The sequence below is a fragment of the Catharus ustulatus genome, chromosome 2, assembly GCF_009819885.2.
Source record: "Catharus ustulatus isolate bCatUst1 chromosome 2, bCatUst1.pri.v2, whole genome shotgun sequence".
Taxonomy (NCBI): Eukaryota; Metazoa; Chordata; class Aves; order Passeriformes; family Turdidae; genus Catharus; species Catharus ustulatus.
Genome location: NC_046222.1, coordinates 56,915,178 through 56,937,004, shown reverse-complemented (window position 1 = coordinate 56,937,004; position 21,827 = coordinate 56,915,178). Strand labels below are relative to the sequence as shown.

General features: G+C 37.8%; 1 protein-coding gene across 2 annotated transcripts in view; it reads right to left on the bottom strand.

The window, feature by feature from the left end:
* COG6 (component of oligomeric golgi complex 6) overlaps nt 1-21,827 on the bottom strand; it is a 53,722-nt gene extending 31,895 nt beyond the window's left edge. Inside the window, exons 1-8 of one of the 2 annotated variants that reach the window (XM_033051303.1) lie at nt 21,699-21,827; nt 20,968-21,111; nt 20,563-20,634; nt 16,363-16,421; nt 4,769-4,880; nt 2,694-2,776; nt 2,392-2,462; nt 1,236-1,329 (exon numbers count right to left, since the gene is read on the bottom strand). In XM_033051303.1, the coding sequence (XP_032907194.1) occupies nt 1,236-1,329; nt 2,392-2,462; nt 2,694-2,776; nt 4,769-4,880; nt 16,363-16,421; nt 20,563-20,634; nt 20,968-21,111; nt 21,699-21,827 (764 nt within the window). Of the gene's footprint in view, nt 1-1,235; nt 1,330-2,391; nt 2,463-2,693; nt 2,777-4,768; nt 4,881-16,362; nt 16,422-20,562; nt 20,635-20,967; nt 21,112-21,477; nt 21,632-21,698 lie in introns of those variants that run through there. The other variant, XM_033051304.1, reaches the window with a different exon arrangement.

Below are 21,827 nucleotides of genomic sequence, written 5' to 3'. Positions count from 1 at the left end.
ATATACAAGATGGGGTTTTCTTTCCTTGAACTAAGAAAGCAAACCAATGATTTTATGATGTTTCAAAGTATCATAATTCAACAAAGTATTTATTACAGAAAATAGAACTGTATCTAAACAGAATCCTATAAAAAGTTGTGAACTGCATAGTGGCTGATCTTTTGCAGTTGTAAAAGAGGGTGCGGAGGAGAGACTGCAAGAAAGGACTGGAAGTCCCAGCTATGGCCTGAAGTACGGCAACACACCACATCCAACAGCTGGGGAGGTCAAGCGACAGCACTTCTCTCTCACATTAACCAGCAGAGCTGACAGAGCATGTCCAGATCTGAGCTTTCTCTCACACTGACAGCATTTTTTAGGTACACATGCCCTATGCATTTTTCCTGTGAAGGGCTCCATGGAGCTTTACAGCATCATGTAGCTACACCATTGCACTGACACTCTCAAAGACAAGGGTAGCCTTTGAAAGGTTGCCAGTTACTCTGGTGTCCTGGACACCTGTGGTCGAAAGTAATTTTCAATGGTTGCAAAATGTGATGAATGCATTAAAGATTAAAAAAAATAAAAAGCCCAAAACTCAAAGTGTAAATAACCTCATCAGGGATGGCCACCCCAATAAACAGTTCTTACAGTGCCACCTGGTGGTTCACTCTCCTAAGTGCCATTTCATTTGCTCCAACAACACCTCAGCAAATTTGGAATAAGAGCAGTAGTATTTTACACAGATACAGATATATAAATACGTCTACACTTTAGAGGTCCATATGTAGAATTTTTTAATAGATTACTGTATAACTCATAATGGAAAACATTCTTACTGGTACAGGCACTTCAATAAAAGCTAATTAGCCTTTACCAATTTTTTACTTTGGGGATTTAAATGATACAATCACATGTTTTGAACAGGATTTTTTACTTCAGAAAAATCCTAGAAGGAGAGCACCGGAATTCACAATTCATTTAAATTTAAACAGTCTGACATTTTACTTTAATTAGAAACTTATAAGTTACAAAAAGTCCAATGACATTTCCTGTATCATAATTACACCAAAAAGACTTCTGAAATTTAAAGCAGTTGAAATACGATTTTTTATAACTTAAGTCCCTGAATAGTTTTGAACTTGGCACAGGACCAAAGTGCCACCAGCCTTGGCACTGTAATTCATGTCTATCTTAAAGTTTTATAAGCTCTAAATACTAGCTTCTGTCAGAGATAATAGTAAACATTTACTTACTTGTACAGGACAGGTCTATCTTGTAAGGCTTCCATGGCTTGAGCAAGAACTGGAGAAATGTCACATGATTCTTGTGTCAATGTCCTGCATTCATCTATGAAATAGATAAACAACAACACAAAAGCACATTCTTTATATTGTAAAACATTTTATACAAGTTGTCAAACAAGAAAATGAGTTAAAAACTTGAAGGCTTTTGATTTTGAAGATTTTAGAATTTGCTACCTGAGCTAGTTAGTGTTAATACAATTAAATTCCCCTGCAAGCAGTACTGTAAAATGCATGTCCATCACAAATTTCAACAATAAAAATGACTAAGGGTAACTTACTCTTTGTTCATGCCCACATACAAATGTTGACTCATTCAACCCTAAGAATTTTATTTGGCTCCTTTGTAACTGTTTACCACATTTCAGGTAAACTATTAAGAAAAAAATTGAGCAAGTAGTTAAGCAAGCTGGTTTTTTTGTAATATGGTTCTGTTATTTTTTTCTTTCATCAAAATAACTACATAATCTCTTATATTCCAGGCAAAAATACGGAAATCATATAAACGAAATCAAACATTGGCAGAAAAATTATGGCTTTTCACAAGGGTGAAACTATAACTATTATTTCAGGTTTCACCATCCACTGAAGATCAGCTAATGAATATAAAAATCACATGAATCTTACTGTCAGTGAGATAGTCTCTTGCTTCAGAGAACAGGGAACTAATAAGAAAAGGAACTATATTTGACACTATCAAGATGTTACATTGAATATGGATTGCTACATCCAGAGTACATATGCAAAAAAAACAAAAAAAAAAAGAAGCCTACTACCATTCAAAAGAGTATCTTAAGAAAAGGAAAGGAAATTAAATGCAATACAATTAAAAATTTGTTTGGATTACCAAACTGTAGAAGTTGCTCTTTGTGGAAAACCATCTACTAAAACCACAAATAAATAATCCACTTTTACAATAATGAAATTGGCCCAAAAAAATGAGAGGATTGCCAATTAACTGTTTGGTTCAAAACACATCTTTCCCTAAAAAAGAAACCAAAATGCTAATATATCTTGGAAAGGGTTTGTGCTAAGTTCAATTCACATGAAGGAATTAAGGGAATCATCATAATAATATTCATAAACATAAAAACATTCTTAGTCCTACTTTGAGTCCATCTGTAAAGTCGTTCATAAGATGTCTCTTGCAGTAAAGCCATCTGTTCCATAATTTCCAAGCTACAAGACAAATAAAAAGTTTATTTGCAAATACTATTTTAGACAGGACTAGCAAAGGCATGTGCAAGTCAAATTAAATATAACATTATTAAAATGTTGAGTATTTAACTTTTTTTTTTTTGCTAAATATTCTGTGTATTTCTGTATATATTCTGTCATGAGAAGCAAAGAATGAGATTTTGCTTTAACTTCTGCTTTTGGTTCTCTTGCACTCATTTAAGTAGCACTCACCCTGCTCTTTGCTGGTTTGTTCGGAGGAGAATCTTGACATCATCATGAATTTGTTTTACTCGTCCCAAAGCCTTGAAAAAATCCTAAATCAGTTTAAAAACAAAATACAAGCAGAGTGTAAAAGCAGTAATTTCTATTCAAATCTCTAGCCCTATATACTCCCTCTTTTAATTCTATTCCTAAGTTTCTTGCAGGTCTATGTTCCAAATTCTGCTTTTAAAATTCATACCCTGCCTCTGCCACTTACCTTTCATTCCATCTTAAGAGCCTTAGCATGTTTTAGTTTCCCATTGTATCAAACTTTCCTTCCACCAAAAAAAAAAAAAAACAGCAAAGCACTAAAGATGTGTCTTGTGAAATATGTGTTTCACATCGATTAGGTAACTCTAGGGAGATTTTGAGGACACTACTGTGCATTACATCACTATCTTCCATTACTGTTAGCTACTAAGGAGCAAAATGAAACAAAGTGCCATGATTACATGTTGATACTTTTTGTATTCATAAAATAGAGTAACTATTTCTTAAAAAAAAAAAAAATCAAAACCCATTTGCAATAGACCAGACTAAGGTTTTCCAGAACAACCTTTCTGTGTGGTGGAACTCAACATCAGCAGTGAAAAAAACCCCCAAAATCCCAAACCCTAGAAGACAAGGACACATGGCTAAAAAGGTTACTTTGTTAGTTTCAGAGTGCAAATGTTAAGACAGCAACATTTTCAAGAACCTCTTCTTAAGACAACATATTTCAAATGCCCTGGAGGAGACCAACTATTTCAGATATAACTGTTTGTTACATCTTTTGAACACAGTGTGCCCAGGAAAGTAGAGTTCTGGCTCAAGTCACATAAAAAGAGACACATTCTAAGTAAAACAGGTCAGCAATTTAATCTACTGCCTTGCACTGACCGTGTTAAAGACTATGTTTATAAACCTAAAGGAGTTTTTCTTCAGGAAAAAAGAAAATTTTCAAACCAGAAGTCTGATTAAAGGTGTTTTAAGCACACTGGTTGACTCTGTCATAGGAGAAATGCACACACATGATATTACTGAAGTCTGCCAACTCAAGCCGAACAACTGCTTTATCTCAGTTACTTCTGCACATTTTTAGACGAAGTATCAAAAAGACGAGCCCTCGCTGGCTGCAAACCAATCACACAGTAACTGGCACAGTGTTGCGGTCATTGTTCTCTGCAATAGGCGCTTTCTAGAAACTTGAATGTTCTTTCATGGCAATAGTGGTACAAAAGCACAAAGCAATTACTCAAGTGCACAATTACTTGGCACATTCCATTTATGCTTTCATTAGCAATGTCTATGGTTATCAGTTCCTCATTTTTAATAGTGCTTTAACTGCGAACAGGATGTCTGTGAAAATTAGATAAATCTGGACTACCTGCTGAGACACTACATGAAGCTTTCCATGCAACTACAGTAATAAAAAAGTCTATTCAGTATACTCAATTCTTACATTATTCAGTTTGCTTTTATTATAGAACAAGTTTCCTTTTACTGTGTCTTCTTATTCAAACCATAACATATTCCAAAACTTGCTTAGGAACATGGTCAAAGTGAATTGGCACCTAGTATCTTTAGCAACCAAATATCATTGAAGGAAAGCCTCAGTTTATATTGTCTCAAGTCACTGAATACCTATATACATGAATATGCAAAATGTACCCAAATGCACAGTGGCAGCACTAGAGAGTTGCAAGGTCCTCATTTGCTTTGTCACAAAATTTTAAAATGTCTTCACTGAAAATTCAGACTTCATAAAGGTCTTACTGAAGAACCGTATGAGAACTCCTTTGCCTCAAACTGATTACATGAGAGCTCATTTGCCTCAAACTCATTACATCATTACACAAACTAGAATTTAATGTTGATTTTCTGTCTCTTTACTTGAATCTTTCATCACACATTTCAAACTCATCAGAAATTCACCATTCTGTTAAAAGGTACATTCCTCCATAAAGAATTAAATTGCAAACTGAAAATAATATCTCGTGTACAATTCAGTTAGGGCATTTCTACATTTTAGTTCAGGGCAAAGATTTTAATGTTCATTGAGCTACCTCAGTAATTGGCTCATCTTTCGTGCCTCGAAGCAGATTCATTTCATCTGGTGTCAGCTGGAATTTTGCTATGAATGCATCTGCAACTTGCGCTTTCATTTCTAATCTCTGACTGTAATAAAACAAAGTGAAGAGGATATTAGCTTTTTATGCTTATCTCAAAGACAGATTTTTCATAGTCATAGTTTTAGAAATATAACCAGCATCAGAAATTGGTATTATTAAATTATAATAGCACATTCTTGCCATCGAACACTTGAGTTTCTTTTTCACATACAACTTTCTATTAAGCTTACAAAGATTATTCAGTAAAGACAATATAAAGGTATGTTAACACATTTGAAAATTACTAAGTTCCTTAAAATAATATTCCTTTAGCGCTTGCATCATAAGTTATCTATTCCAAACACTTTGTGCTCATACAGTTGTAATGCTTGCATTTATTTCCTTTCAAATTCACTAAGGAAAAGCCTATAGCATCCAAAATCACAAAATTAACCTCAGATTAATCTACTTTTCTACAGACTAGACCCATTTCTTTTTAACACCATACAGTTGGGATCTCAATTTACTAATGTCACAAGCAATCAAAATGCAATGGCTAATTCTCTTGTTCCTGAAATAAACACAGTCAGGATGCAATATGCAAGCACCATCTCATGGGCAGCATTTTCCTGCACATGTTTTGTCACACACCTTACAACCACTGAAGGACTCAAATGGAACGGACTGGGATTCCTGTAGCAACAGAAAATCTGCTCGAACTGTGGTTTGAGCACACAGTATTCCCGAATATAAAGACTACTCTTTCAGGACATTGAAAAGGCACTAATTAGTTATTTGCAGAAGAATAAAGCTAAATTCCTTTAAGATCATTTAATCTTTCAATGTGATATAATTACAACAACATAAATACATTGTTATTACAGGGCAGTAAGACTAGCAAGTGTACTTCTATATGCTGTGTAATTAAATTTCCTTGCATGATCAAAGCTGGAAAAAAATAAGCTTTAACTTATTTACCCCTTCTCTACTATCCAACTAGTGTCTGAACTTCATTCAGCTACTAAGAAACTGGCTTCCCTTCGGTAGACATGGATGTCTTTCCCACCCTGCAGTTCCACAAACTCTTTCAGAGATCAGATTAAATTTTTTGCAATTGTCAATGCTCTAGTACATTGAACAGTGAGAGGGAGAGTAATACAAAATCCAACAGTACTTTAACAATGAAATCCATTAAAATTAAAGGAGAAAGCAAGCCAGTAGTTGTAAGTTACACAGAAGATATTTAATCAAAAAGGAAAACAAAAAACTCATATGCTTTAATACCACACCTTGAATTGGCAATTCAAGTTCCACTGGGGTCCTAGGCAAACATAACAACTTTATCTTTACATTGACAGTTTTGCAATGCTTAAAATCAAACTATTTAATTTTCTCTAATTAAACTCAACAATTCCAAATTTTGGATCTCCATGTAACCAAATGTTTCTCAGAGAAGGAACAAGAGTGATGGAGGATGATTTTAACCAACTATACAGACAGACACATCCACGAAAAATCCTGGCACTTTCCCACACAGTGCAAGGGGAATAGAACAACGTCGTTTTCAACAAATTCAGTAAATTTTCAGCAGGAAGATTTATGTGGTGAAATCTGATGAGAGCAAGTCATGCTGTAAGAGGCAAAAAGACAAGTGGTCTACAAAACATACAAGAAACAGACAAGATATTAATAAGAGAATATTTTAAAATCAATATTAGGCCTGTGAGAGATGTTCTGAGGATAACTATGAAATTCTCGTAACACAGATGAAAGATGGGGCAGTGCACTGACATACTCAGTGCAATGATGTGTAAGCCTTGCTACTCAGGCTGCCTCAGCCATCACTGCTCATCCCTGCCCTGAACTGACCTTCCCACTGTGCCAGGACCACTGTTTACAGCATCATGTAGTGAATCAGATCAAGCAACAAATCTGGCAGGAAAAAAACCCAGAAGTGCTTACTTCTTGGGGGTGGAGATTACACGTTTTTTCTAATTCTATTTACCACAGTCTGTGCTAAGGGGCATGCCAGCACCAGGAGCTGTCAGAGGCATGAGGGCATTGACTTCACTGCTGCTACAAAACTCTCATGAAAACGACACTTCAGAACTCCTCTGGGATGTAAGAACAACTCATTTCATTGTCAGTTACAACTACTACTAATAATAATAAAAATCATAAATATTTTGACACAAGAAAACCCTCAAAGCACCAAGATGGTTACTCAAATTGAAAATCAGCCAACGATACTTAAAATTTAACACAAAGATGCTGCTTTAACAAAGCATTCCTGTTTCACACTGTTTGCTGAGCAAGTCCAATGCCTCAACATGTCCAGCACTCTATTTGGTTGAAACAACAGAAAATGTAAATTAGTGAAATAACTTCAATAGTTGCTCCAATCTCTCCTCTTGGGATGGTGGAAGTCTCAATTTCATATAAATCCACAAAGTTGAAAACAGATTGGATTACCTATCCCTTTAGGTAAGAAGGCAAATGCAAAGTCTTCTTTGGGCTCAATTGAAACAAATCTTCCACAAAGAGAGGAGCAAATGGGATGCTGAGAAACTTTTGTGTTCTTTTTGCTTTGTCTAATTCCTAAGTGCATAAACTTTTAGGCTGTCTTCCAGATCTCCATTTATTATTATCTTCTGTTCTTCAGACTTTTTGAATGTATACTTCCACCAAACTGGGGGTAGAAGGAAGTCTGATATTAAGAAGTGTAATGTACTGGGCATAATGGTTTTCTCAGTTTTCAGGTGGAATTAGGGTTGTGGTAGAACAAGGAACAGAGTCAGGAACTGCACAAACAGCATGCTTGTGAGCCCATCCTGGAACTCTGTGCCCTGTTTTACTCCTCCTTTACAAATAAAGAACAATCTTGCTAAGCAATCTCTCTCCTTCTGCAAGACTGCACTCTACACAGTCCTCCCTCCATTTTTGCTGCTATGGAGAACAAGGTTTGACCAAACAATGTGCTTTAAAGGCCATCCCTGGCTATGTCTTGGGCTAAGGCCTAGCATAACTGCACACTGATGGACCCCGTGCACCCCCAATAATTAACTTTTATAAAATAGAGTCAATACATTAAACTCAAGCAATAAGTAAGTGAAGCTTCACAATGTACTCACAAGATAACAACCTCAAGGTGGCAGCAACGTTTCATTCACTTTCCTCAAGATAGTGATTAGGAAGTGGTTACAAACACCTCTCCTAAACAAAAGAATGTGTCTGAATTTTGATAAAGCTGCTTCTCTTGGGCTCTTTACAGAGCACACTGGATTTCAAAGAGCTACTCAGTTTCAGAACCCAGGTTAGCCAGTTCTGCTTGAAATGATTGTGAAAGTTGCCTTGGTTATCAACCTGCACAAGAGACCCTATATCAGGAACAAAATAAGTAAATTGTACATACCTTTGATTTTTGCCTAGCAGTATTACCAAGACCAATACACTCACATCCATATTAAATTTTTTTCTAGATATATTTATGTATTTATTTCCTCACACACAAGCTAACAGATATTTAACTAGAATTTAATCTATTTTATTAAGGCAGGGCAATGGACTAAACGTCATTCAAGGTTGCTATAATCATTTCAGTACAGTAAGCGCCTTACAAAACACTATGCAGGTAACAACAAAAGCCAGTGTAAGGCTGTCTTACACATAACCCACATCAGCCAGTACCTGTGTGCAGACAATCAGACATTTCAAGAGCCACTGGTCTTCAAGACCCTTTCTGTAGATAAAATATTTTCTAAACTCTAATTTCTAAATTCTAAGCAGTGTAATACAGATGTGGAAAGGATGTTGTTATCCCAAATTTTATTTCTTTTCTTTTAACAAAGTTAATCCTGTATTAAGGAACTAAACTAACAGCTTATGGGAACCCTGCATTGATGCAAAAGGGGAAGTGCCAAGTGGTGACAGAATTTAGAACTTGGGCAAAGGACAGGATTCCAACAAAGAGCAATTTCCCCAGTTTTAATCGTTACCAAGGAGACAGAATTCTTTTGCAAAAGAACTCAAAAGGCTGGGAAAACTATGCACTTCATGCACTTTTCCTTTGAACCAAATACAAATGTGCACTGTTTGTTAGGATTATCACCTAGACAGCTCAAAAATGAGGTGGAAAAGAAGCAGACTTTTCCAAAGCTTAATTTTATCTTGCCACGTCATACAGCATAAAAATCTGCTAGCTTCTTCTACCTAGGATGAATCAGAGCAGTCATTCTGAAATGACTTTAAATTTGCGGTACTGAGGATTCAACATATTTTTAAAGCCTCAGGACAATGGAGTATTTCTAACTCATAAGTAAACAACAATCATCTTTAACAACTTGTATAAAACTGAAAAATCATCTTTCTGTCATGTGAAAGACAAATATACAAGATTATGTAACAAAACATTTACACACAAGCATTGCAAAACCGTTCTTAAGAGTAAATAAGGTGCAAGAGTGCATTTAAAAATGCTGAGAACAAGTCTTTTGTTCTGCATTTTATCCATTAAACACTTCTTTTATTGAAGTAGAACCGAAATGCTGTGAGGAGGTACTCAGCAACCCGTTCCATCATAAAATATAATTACGAAACATTCCTCTTGACTAAAAATAAGGAAGACATAAAAAAACCCAGTGAATAGTCTAATGTTTCCAGGAAAGTAGAAGTAATAGTAAAGAAGACTTCAGTGAAACCTCATCTGGAAAACAGATCACAGTCCTGATCATCTGTGTGCAAGAACAATGGATTCCCATTAGACCACAGCTAGCAGGATGATCATGGGAATGGAAAAACTAATTTATCACAGGAGATGAAGGCAGCTCTTAAAGGCAAAGGACAAGATGAGAAAACAGTCAATTTATATCCAATAATTAGGTTGGAAATCAGGGAATGGATTTTACTGGAAAGAATGAGCTTTTAGGGTAACTGTTCCACGAATAGCAACACAACATGCAAAAATAATGAACTAATTCTGTGTTCAACAGCTGATGAGTTTACCAAAGTCATCATGCAACTCATAGGTGGCAGCAGGAAAGTGGACTTGAACTTAGGAGGTTTCTACCATCTGTAATACCTATCTGAAGACAGCCTGCAGTGCTGCAGCCGTGACATCTCATACATTCTGTGATAAAAATAAATGGGAAAAAACTGGAAAGGCTAAATCTAAGTTAAGCAACACATCTGCACTGAAATGATTAAAATCTTACCAAACCGATTACCAAACACAGGAATAAAAAAGTTTACGTGTTGCAAGTAACTTTGAGAAATTAAATAATTTTCTACTTTTATACTGATAAGGTTTCTTATAAATATGGTGAGTATGCATCTACAGAATATTTTTGACAAAATTTTCATATGCAGAGCTTTGCACCAATCATGTGATATATACAGATACAGACATACAAACACACATGGTAAATCAGTGTTTGGCAATGGTTAATATTCATGATCTGTGGTTTCATGGTTTCTAAGTTGTGCACAGAGATTATGTTTAAAAGGAGTGTATTTCCAATGAACACATTCTTCTCCATCTTGTAGAGACGAGCTATTTGATATTTCCATACCAAACAGACTGGTATCTTCAGTTCATCTCTTATAAAATCTGATATAAAGCCACTTGAAAGAAGCCTGCTTAGTCAAGCTTCAAATTTGCCATCAAATTCAAAAATGTTGCCAAAAGCATGAAAATTAAGACACTGTTCTCTTCATCCACCTGGAATAAGATCAAAACAAATAAGCTTAAGCTGTAGTAAAAAGAGAACTAAATCAGAGAATAGGAAAACAATAAAACCAAAATGAATTTCCAGTGAAGACCACAGACTCTCTGTTTCTTCTGTTCCTGGGCTTTTCCTCTCAGAGCAGATCAGACAAACACTGGTCAGAAATGGTACCATATAACTGATTCTGCATTTCTGGTGAATATTTCTCAACCTGTAAAACCACACATATTTCATACTGACCAAGAGTACTTCATGTCTCAGCAGAGCTGCCAGGAAGAAAAGCTGGCAAGAAAATAAGGCTTTGTGTGCTCTCTGCCAGTCACAGCTAGAATGTGACAAGTTAGTTTTGTTTTTTTTTCTTTCAGATCCATTTTAGCTGGTTTTATTCCTCTACTACATCTTGTCACCTGTACTTTATCTTGGTACAAATCAGGACAGAAAATGAGGCTCAGGATTTCAAGTCTTCACCTTCTCTCACATGGAATTATAATTACAGTAATTTCATGACTATAAGGTGCACCCTTTTGACTAAAATTTTCCCCAGAACCCAGAAGTGTGCCTTATAGTCGGGTGCACCTTATCTGATGGACAAAGTTCAAAAAATTTGCCTCCCCGGAAGTGAGAGCTGCGAGTCGCGGGGGAAGCCGGCAGGGCCATGGCTGCCAGGTGGAGGCGGGGCAGTGCAGTGGCGGGCACGGCCCGGCCCCGTGGAGGCGGAGCCGCCCCTCCAGAGGCACCCCCTGGCCCTGTGCAGATGGCACGGCCCCTCCAGAGGCACCTCCCGGCCCCGTGCAGGTGGGACAGCCCCTACACAGGCACCCCCCAGCCCCGTGGAGGCGGCACGGAGGGGTGACGGCCATGCCCCGGCCCCGCCGGGTCCAGGCGGGTGCAGGGGCCAATCGCTGCCGGGTTGAGGCGGGGCCTTGTCCAGCAACCACACGGGGGGAGCTGGGGAAGGAGTCTCGCTGCAAAAAAAAAAGTGCGCCTTATAATCCGGTGCGCCTTATCTGATCTACAAAGTTGCGAATTTTGCTGACTCCCGGGGGGTGCGCCTTATAGTCCGGTGCGCCTTATGGTAGTGAAATTACTGTAAGTTTAGGCAATCACTCATTTTTCTCATGAAGTATAATAAATAATGAAATACTTGTAAATAATGAAATAAATGTAAATACAAGTTGCAAAATGTAAACACATGAAATACATCTCACCAATGCAAACTACCAGATCACCACCTTTCTTAGCACAGGCTGATAAAACCAAATCTCTCTAACGTGCTACAAATAGTGCTGAACTTCCTGTATCATTTCCAAATTGACTATGACAAAAAAGGTATTTGTTACAAAATGAAAAAGGCACCACCAAGAGACAAGGATTAGAGATCAGTAGTGTAGCACTACTGAAGATGATGTTCACTTAGAAACATCTTTCTTAACACTTCTGAGCTTGTATTGAGGACAGAGGTGACAGCCAAAAAATTGACTAAATTCCAAGAATGGTGTTTGTTATTTTTTAAATAAAGATCAAGCCTGAATACAATGAAATTCAATTAAAACAAACTGAAGTACACACTTACATTCCTGTCTGGGAATCATATTTAATTGTATTTTAAGAAGCAAAATAATCCCAGGGCTACGTAAATGGGTTTTTTGGAATCTATATGGTTTTGACATCAAAACACAAATCTTGCTCTGCTTAAGAGCACAATTAAGAGAGGGTAGCAAAATAAGATACAGTAATTTCATGACTATAAGGCGCACCCTTTTGACTAAAATTTTGATCGAAACCCGGAAGTGCACCTTATAATCCGGTGCGCCTTATCTGATGGACAAAGTTCAGAAATTTGCCAACCCGGAAGTGTGAGCTGCGAGCTGAGCCATGAACCGCAAGAGCCGCAAGCCAGGCCGCACCAGCGGCAGGCGGGAGTGCTGGGGCCTGCAACACAGGGAGGGCGCCTGGGGCTGCGTTTAAAGGCTACGTCGATCTGTGAAAAATGTTTGCAAATTGAGCACCTGCCAGTAAACCCCGCGATCGCGCAATTCTGTTACTAATTCAGTACCTTGTCGCGCGCGGATCCTCACTGCAACAAAAAAGTGCGCCTTATAATCCGGGCACCTTATAGTCATGAAATTACTGTAGTTTGTAAAGGTGTTCAAGTGCATAATCTCCACAAAAGCTCTGAACCAGCAGCCTGCCTCAAGAAGTATGTCTGAGTCATCTCCATTTCTTCATAACAGTTTTCAGAGTATTGTGGTTTTTACTTCTAGAACACTAGTTCTAGCTATCAACAACTTTTGTATTTCTACAGACTTATTTTCAGTGAAGCCTCTGAGCACACATATATATAACAATTTTTACTTAATTTCAAAAGAATTAATATTGCAAGTATTACCTTCTAGTCTCTCTTCTCAATTGTTACATTGATGACTGCAACTTGTGGCTAACCTCAAAAACAACACAACACTTTGCACAACATATTATTAAGTGTCTGGTAGAATTACTACGAAACCAGGCTTCTGGCATTCTGAATAGAGTATTTGGAGCTAAACAAATAATTTCCCTGGTGTGGGAATTACTGAACTCTGGGATGCTTCTTCCCTATGCAAGGTGAACTAGTTCAGTATTGCAAGTAAGTTTTTAGCCTCACATCCCAAAAAAACTCAACAAAAAACCCAAAAAAACCCCTCCAACAAACAAAAACTCAAACAAACAAACATAAAACCAACAACAACAAATAATAACCAACAAAACTGGAGTCAAGTAGAACAAGAAAACCAGAGAACCAACAAGTCAGAAGAAGCTATTATTAAAATCTCATTTCAAGGAGCAAGATCCTTTTCTATCAATCTACTAGCAATAGCAATTAAACAAACCCACAACAGATGTTAATTGTTTGAAAATAATCTTCTCATTACTATACATAAAAAACCTAATGCAACCCAAAAGCAATATTAGTGTTCTCAAGTAGAAGTACACAAATCTACTGAAGATAACTGAAATGGAAGTAGATTTTTAACAATTACCAGAAATTGTCTAAATTAACTCTGTTTTTCTTTATTATAGAAGTTTGTTAAGAAATACATTAAAATGAACACTCTATTCAAGACTAGGTTGCTGAGAAGCAATAACAACTTTTTGTTACGAAGAGATGGGTTGGATGTCTGGACTACTTTATTTCACACTAAATGGTTTTATTAAATTATGGTAAGTGTCAGTTTTAAAGAAAAAAAACCATCCTAGTTCCTATGCTAAGCAGATAGTATAATTTAAATAGTGTGAAGGAAAACTGTTTCTAATGTACAGTAGTTTTAACTAGACTTTACAGAAGAAATAAATTCAGAATAAGCAACCTAAATGACCAAAGAAATGCACCAACTCTGAGCTATTCGCTAATATAAAAATGCCATTGTATTAATTGCTTTTTAAATTTGTTATCTAAGTAAGACCCTAAATGTAGCATTTATGCCAAAGCAGGTCAAAAGCTCACAAACTAAGTAACAAGAAAAAAAATGCTGCAAAGCAAAAACGCAAAAATGCAGAGGTTTTAACCTAAATCTGAGACAAACGTCTAAATTGCTATCCCAAATATTTACGCAGATGTCCTAAGTTCACACATTTCACCAATACAGGAAGTCCCAAAGTGCTCATCAGGAAACTCCAGGTGGGCAGCTCTACCTTCAAACCACAAATCTGAGAGCCTAGGATTATCAACAAGAGTTCAGGCAACAACTGAAACTGAAAACCATCTTGAACTACAACTAATCATATAGATGATAATACAGTGCCAAAACTACTTAGTATTAAAAACCTAGTACCCACACAGAGCCACTGAGACAGCCACTGCTTTTCAAGTACGGTAAAAAAGGAAAATAATCCAAATCCCTAGTTACCATAAATGCATTAAATGCATCTGGGAGCTTAGTCTCCCTTCAGTTTCAGATCACTGAATAAAATACTAATATTTTTTCCAGCTACAAAAACACAGTCTAAAGTAAATCACATAAATACTAAGCCTAATACAAGAACATCATAGAACAGGTTCATTTTTCATCTCTGTATTTCAACCAGATAGCATTTTAGGACAACCCTCAGAGGACAGAGAAACCATGTCCTTCCAGTTTCACCACTTACTCATTTGTTGGCTAAAAAAGGTCACATTAAGTTGAAGGCATCAGCAATTTAAGATCTGTATTTTTTCAGAGGCAAAATTTCTGGTGTTCAAGAGTCCCCTAACGTCTGGCAGCAGATGCCTCTTCACATGCCTCATGTAAACCAAAGAAATGCATCAGAACAAAAAGTCCTTTAACAAGTTAAAAGAACAAATGATTGAAACACCCAAAATGGAACTAAAGAGTCTTTACAAATTTTCATACATTCAGGCAGGGAAAAATTCACCTTTGTTAATAAATGGTATTATGAATCTCGCATAACTATCAGACTATAAAAGTCACAAGTGCTTTTTGGCTTCAGCTCATGGGTACTTAATGGTATACTTAAAAAATAAACTTCCAAACTTTTTCCTATATGAGCACTCGAAGGTCACACAGATCCTCAGAAGGACAGGCTACTTCCTAAACACACTAGGGGGATGTCCTGTCTTTTAAAGGAATTAGCAGAAAATCTTTTAAGTAAACCATAGTGCAAGTAAGGACTACATCGAGGAGGTACTGATGCACAGTCTGCACAATCTACTTTAATGGAATTTAAGGTCAATTAGACATACACCCCTTGGGACTGGTCTTGGTATCTCCCATTCTGCTTCAGAACAAAGAATCAAAGCAGTTTTCCTTTTTTTCAGACTACAAAATATATGACCACTTCTCTGTCCTACTACTTCACATACTCATATCCAAAATGATATATTTTCTAAGACTTCTGCTCACTTACTTAAAGCGTCTTTATCAAATCCTTCACTTCATATGAAACAGCATTGCATTTTATGCAGTTATTCTACACTCAACGTTTAAAATATTACAGATTAGACTCCAAGTTCATACTCAGACATAATCCACTTCCTAGTGAAGCTCATATCATAAACCTACTGATTTTGAAAGCTCACCGAGAGCTATACAAAACTGTAATTTCTACTAGAAACTTACTACTGCAAAATAATTATTTCTAACCTCCAGTGAACTGTATATAATTTTCTGAAGAAAGCTCATAAAGCAAGGAGATTCATTCTTCTACACTGAGAAAACCTGAAGCTATAAAACCATACATCCTAGCCTATAAAAACAATAAAGACTGCTTGAATCTATCCTTGGCTATTATCCCCTTCTCAGGAATAAAAATACTGAAAAGAGAAAAATACAAATCTTTTCTTCCACAGGAGGCTGGAGAACCAATGGAAAAAGTGGTCTGCACTAGGCTCATTAAACAGCACTCCTGTATTTTACAGTCAGCTTTAAATATGGCAGGGTAAGGTTAGAATCCAACTTTGCATTCTCTCATACAGTCCCTGAAAAAAAGAGATTTCCACTGGATACAAAGCATTAGTACCAAGAAGCCTGTCAAACTGATAAGAAATTGAGCTGGTCCATATCTGTTATTACACAATATAACCTACATTATCAATAGACTTCAGGCAAAGCACATTCATATGTAGCATGTGCTACCGATGTAACTGATTATTTTTCCTAAAAAGCCAATTTTTATTGAAGCAAATACTAACACATATTCTTACCTTATTGTATCCCTTAGCAATAAGCTAAAAGTGCAATTGAGTTAAAAACACGTGTAGTATTGAGAAAAACCCCAAAGTCATAAATCAAAGTATCAGAGTCACACCTAAAAGAAAATTCTATCAAATAAATAAGGTGGTATACATACTTTTCTGCCTGTAGTTTTGTGGTTTTTACAATCAAGTCCTGGGTTTGTTCCTTTGCTGCCTAGAATACAATTGGAATTGTTAAGCATGTGAAAATCACAAACATATTAACAGTATTAAACAATCCTTAAAATACGTAATACTTTTGAAGCTGAGTATAAGCAATTTAAAGAGTGTATTCTTTGAAACAAAAGGCCGTCTTGAAACAAGTATTTATTAACTCTCCCTATGTCCAGGCAGTTAAAAAAATACCTTTTTATCCATATCCATATATATTTTCACACTTTTATACATTTATATTCACATAGTTATTTTTAATTTACATTTAATAGAGAAACACTATAAACATTATAAATACAGTAATTTCACGACTATAAGGCGCACCCTTTTGACTAAAATTTTGCCCCGAACCCAGAAGTGCGCCTTATAGTCCGGTGTGCCCTATCTGATGTGCAAAGTTCAGAAATTTGCGAACCTGGAAGTGTGATCCACGAGCTGAGCCAGGACCCGCGGCCGTGCGGGGGGAGTCGGGAACAGCAGGAGCCGCGGTCGCCGGGTGGGGGAAACCGGGAACCGGCGTGGCCACCGGCCAGGGAGAAGTGTGGGGAAGCGGCACGGCCACAGGGAAGCGCCAAGAAGCGCCGCGGGAAAGCGCCGAGGAGCGGCGAGACAGCGCCGCAGGAAAGCGCTGAAAAGTGGCGAAAAAGCGTTGCAAAAAAGTGGCGACAAAACGCCGCAGGAAAGCACGGAAAAGTGGCGAAAAAGTGCTGCAGAAAAGCGGAGAAAAAGTGTCACAGGAAAGCATCGAAAAGTGGCGAAAAAGTGTCGCAGGAAAGCGCGGAAAAGCGGCGAAAAAGCGTCGTGGGAAAGCGCTGAGAAGCGGCGCCGCCGCTGGCCGGGGGGAAGCCGGGACGCTGCACGGTCGTGCGGTGGGAGCCAGGAGCCATGCCAGCTGGCGCCAGGGGCAGGCGGGAGTGCCGGGGCCCGCTGCACGGGGAGGGCGCCTGGGGCTGCGTTTAAAGGCTACACCGATCTTTGAAAAATGTTTGCAAATCGAGCACCTGCCAGTAATTCGTTACTTTGTTGCACGCCGCGCGGCTCCTCGCTGCAAAAAAATAGTGCGCCTTATAGTCCAGTGCGCCTTATGTGATCTACAAAGTTGCAAAAGTTGCCAACTCCCGGGGGGTGCGCCTTATAGTCCAGTGCGCCTTATAGTCGTGAAATTACTGTAGTTCTGATTATTTTGTTTGCCCATCAACTATCAATCGTTTGCTGTCACAAAATAAAAAAATGAAACTAATTTCTTTGGATGCTAAACTGCCCAGTATCAGTGTTCACTTTTTAGAACAGATGATGAACGCAACTCTACCAGTCTAAGCAAGCTTAGCTCTACAGTCCAACAGCTTACAGAGCTGCATGGTCCAAGGACAATTATTAGGAAAAATTTATTCACTGAAAAGGTGGTCAGGCACTGGAATAGGTTGTCCAGGGAAGTGGTTGAGTCACCATCCCTGGAGGTATTTAAAAAATGTGCAGGTGTAGCAGTGAAGGACATGGGATAGTGGTGGACTTGGCAGTGTTGGCCTGGACCTGATGATCTCAGAAGTCTTTCCCAATCTAAATGATTCTACCATTCTAAGAGCAATTCACTTAGGAAGTTCATCACAGCCCTAAATATTGAGTGATGGCAGTGAAAGGGAATCCATGCAGAAACAATTCTGCATCAGACATCAACTGCACAATTAAAATAATTGCTGCAACTGAACTTAAAGAGTTCTGAAGGTTATTGCTCTGTGAAAAGCTAAAAGACATTTGGAATTTTTGGCTTCACACTGGATGCCACCAGTGATCCCTTATGCAGAAAAATTGGTATCATTTAACAAAAAAAAAAAATCTTAAAATCAAAATGCATTCAGTATAGAATAACACTGCAAGTGAAGAAGTGGCAATAAAGACATTCTGTGTGAATAATTTCAATACTGTATTACAGCCAAATTACAGCTTGCCAAATTGAAGATGCCAGTCTTGAGACCCCTGAGAGGTATAACAAAAGTATCTATACACACTGCTTCATTTCAGCCTTTCTATCTGCCACTACATTAGATGCAACAAAAAAGCAGTCAAGGTACAGGAATGCTTTGAAAGGTGAAAGTAGGACTGTAACAATTCATGTCCAACTTAATTGCAAATTTTAGTAAACAAAAAAGAAGCAATTTGCTTCCTTTCCAGTACTTTCTGGGCAGAAGTACTGATTAGCACGAACAATGCTAAGAGTAGGACAGCAGAAAAGAAGGAAAAGCATTTTTTCTGCATCTAGCCAGATATACCAGGAAAACCAGTTTTTACATATGTGCATTCAAATACAGGCCAGATATTCTCATTATTTTACGTATTATATGTAAGAGCTTACATCTAACCTAACAATGTAACTGTCAGAAATGATCCAGACATGCTAGAAAAATCAGAAAGTTGGTATTTGATGAAATATTTTTCTCTTTCTCCCCACCTCAGTATATTAGTTAACAATTTCATTACACTTCAACCCCACTGAATTCCATTTCAGCATTTACTCCTTCTCTCCCTTTCAGCCACAGTATTTATCAAATCACTGTCCTAAAATTAGATGCGCAATATATGATTGTTTGGATCAGATGGTATTATAAACTTAAAAAATAACAAAGATAGAGAGCTTTTCGGCTTTTCCAAATATATTCCCTTTCATGTCCTGCATTTGTTCTGCTCTCTTAATATATTGTTCGCTTTGCACACTTTTCTGCATTGTATGCCCCAAATCCTCTTCTTTGTAGCCTCTATTTGCTCCTCTTAGCTCATTTTTGTCTTATTATTCAGCTTGAACACATGCTTGCAAGTCTTCCTGTCCTATTACAGATAAAGTATCAGAGTATTTCACAACTGAGTGCTAGTTCATGAGCTTATTAACTTTACATTCATACAAAGAAAATATGGATTGAATCAAGACAAGTTATGAGTTCTACAGGACTCTAGAGGAAACCTCCTGTGGGGCACAGAACAAAACTACCTACTGACTTTAACAGAAAAAGAAATCTCTGCAGGGTGGCTCTACTGTGGGAAAAGAAAAAAAAAAAATCACAGATGATAGTTACACTTTATGATCTAAAGACAGAAAAGAGCAAAAATCTGCATGGACACTTGACTCATTTCCACATCTAAGAGCTTAGTCTAACAGTTCCTGAACTGCACTAGGGAATATATCCACATTAACAATGTTCAAAGAGAACTGAGACCTCTGAGGCACATTACCCAGTTCCTTCCAAAAGTGAAAATTAAATACTGCAGTTGGCTACACTGTACTCGCACATTTTTTGGTACAAGTTCAAAGCATCAAGCTATGACTGTGAAACCTATTTATCTACGTAGGAGGACATCTAAAATCCACACACACAGATATGGAGAGGAAAACAACTGGTTTCACAGGACTTGTTTTTTTAATGAATGATTCTTATTCACATACTATAACTTATGTGCTGTGTTGGGAACAGGTTAGCTTTGGCAAAACACTTCAGCATCCATAAACCATTTGTACTCATCACTGCATTGAATTCAGAACTTGTACCCTAAAACCAAGCCAGATTTAGTAATGCACCATAAAACACAAATTTCCTACACTCCCCAGCCCTGCCAGGAATTTAATGGATTCAGGATTAAGGTGAAACAGAATTGGTTTTGTTGCATATCAGCATTCTGAGACAATGTTAAGAAACAAAACCAATAAACCGAAGATGCACAGCAGATTTTACTCCCTTTTTGATTTACCAGATACTTTCCTATGAACATACTTGAGGTATGTCATTGACACAGTCAATGGAAAAGCCATTTTAAATGGAAATACACAAATTAACCCTTAAATCTCACACACATCCAATCTAATGAAATATTTTCTCTCCACTGATATTGACATGGATATCATATTGCTATTCTCAAATTAAGTATATGGCTATATTTTGAACTGCAATTTGGAAGAAATTAAAATTACTTCCTTGATACATTTTCTAAACAAGTAAAAAGAAGCATATTAATATCCTAAAGAAACATAACATGCATACCACAGAAATACCTTGGTATTGTCATTAATCCTCAAAAATAACTCTTCGTCCTTTTAAAGAGAATGTAGTCACACTTCAAAAGGAAAAATATTCAAAGCACTGCCATTTATATATTACCTTCAAACGACTGGACATGTCTTCACAGCAGCTGCTCATTGCTTGCACATCTTCATTTATACTCTCAAGTTCCTAAAGAAGTTCAAATAACAGTAACTGTGTTTTTAATCAGAAATGCTGTGTCCAGGTCAGCTTTCCACCACAATTAGATGCCCCAGTTAAAAGGAACATTGTTGCTCTAGACTCCCTGTTAGTCAGTGCAGAGTAATGCACCCTAAATATCAACATTCACTCAGGACTTGGATTTGTTTGAAACATCCAATGCAACACTTCCAACAAACAGAACAATTTTACTGTAAAAGTGTAAAGTTTCCTGTAAAGTTAATCTCTTAATCCTTTTTTTTTTAAATTTAAATCACATAGCAGTATTCTTGCAAAATAGCTAGTCATGCTACAAAACATTACCTCTTTAACTTGCTTGAATATGTGCACAAATTCTTCATTTATGGCCAAGCTTCGTCGTTCAATGTCTCCACGCAGGTTCCTTCGGGTGCGCAAACTGTTTTCCACAAAAAACGTCGAGAGAGCCTTGAGTGCTTCCAGCATTTCCTACAAAATAAAGAAAGACCTTCAGTTTGCATGTAGTTACAAAGAAGCAGGTTAAATATTCTGTACGGAGTTCATGGTGTTATTAAAAATAAAGCAAACCTAATAAACTGTTTAGGAGAAAAGCTACCTTAGCACACTTCACATCTGCTGGCAAACAGATATACAAACAGATATACAAATAGATTAACAAACTAAAATAATTGTCGAGCCTTTCTTCTTCTCTTATAGCAGAAAACTTCGTCTACAATTTTACAGCAGCTTTAACCAATAAGAGTACTTTCTGTAAATGAATGACCTATCCACAGCAAGAAAACATTTAAATTACAAGAAGCTTGAGAAGTGCCCTCCGAGGCAAGTAATACAAACCTCCCTCCGATCTGAAGGGATAAAATAGGAGCGTGGCATGATGCTGGAGAAGCGAAAACTATTTTTATTCGCAATTAATGCCGCAAAGGGCCGCCCGCAGCTCCGCAGCGGAACTGAGGGTACGGCACGACTCGCCTCCCCGCCGCGAAGCCTGTCGGGGCGCGCGGCCCCTGACGGCTCATCCGGCCCCCAGCCCGTCCCTCCGCCGCCGCCCGACCCACCTTGTCATTGTCCAGGCGCGTCTCCAGGATCTTGTTGAGCTTGCGGGACAGCGGGTTGGTGCCGGGGGCAGCCGGGAGCCCCGGCGCGGGGGCGGCGGGCAGCGGCGGCGGCGCGGCGGTGTCGGCCAT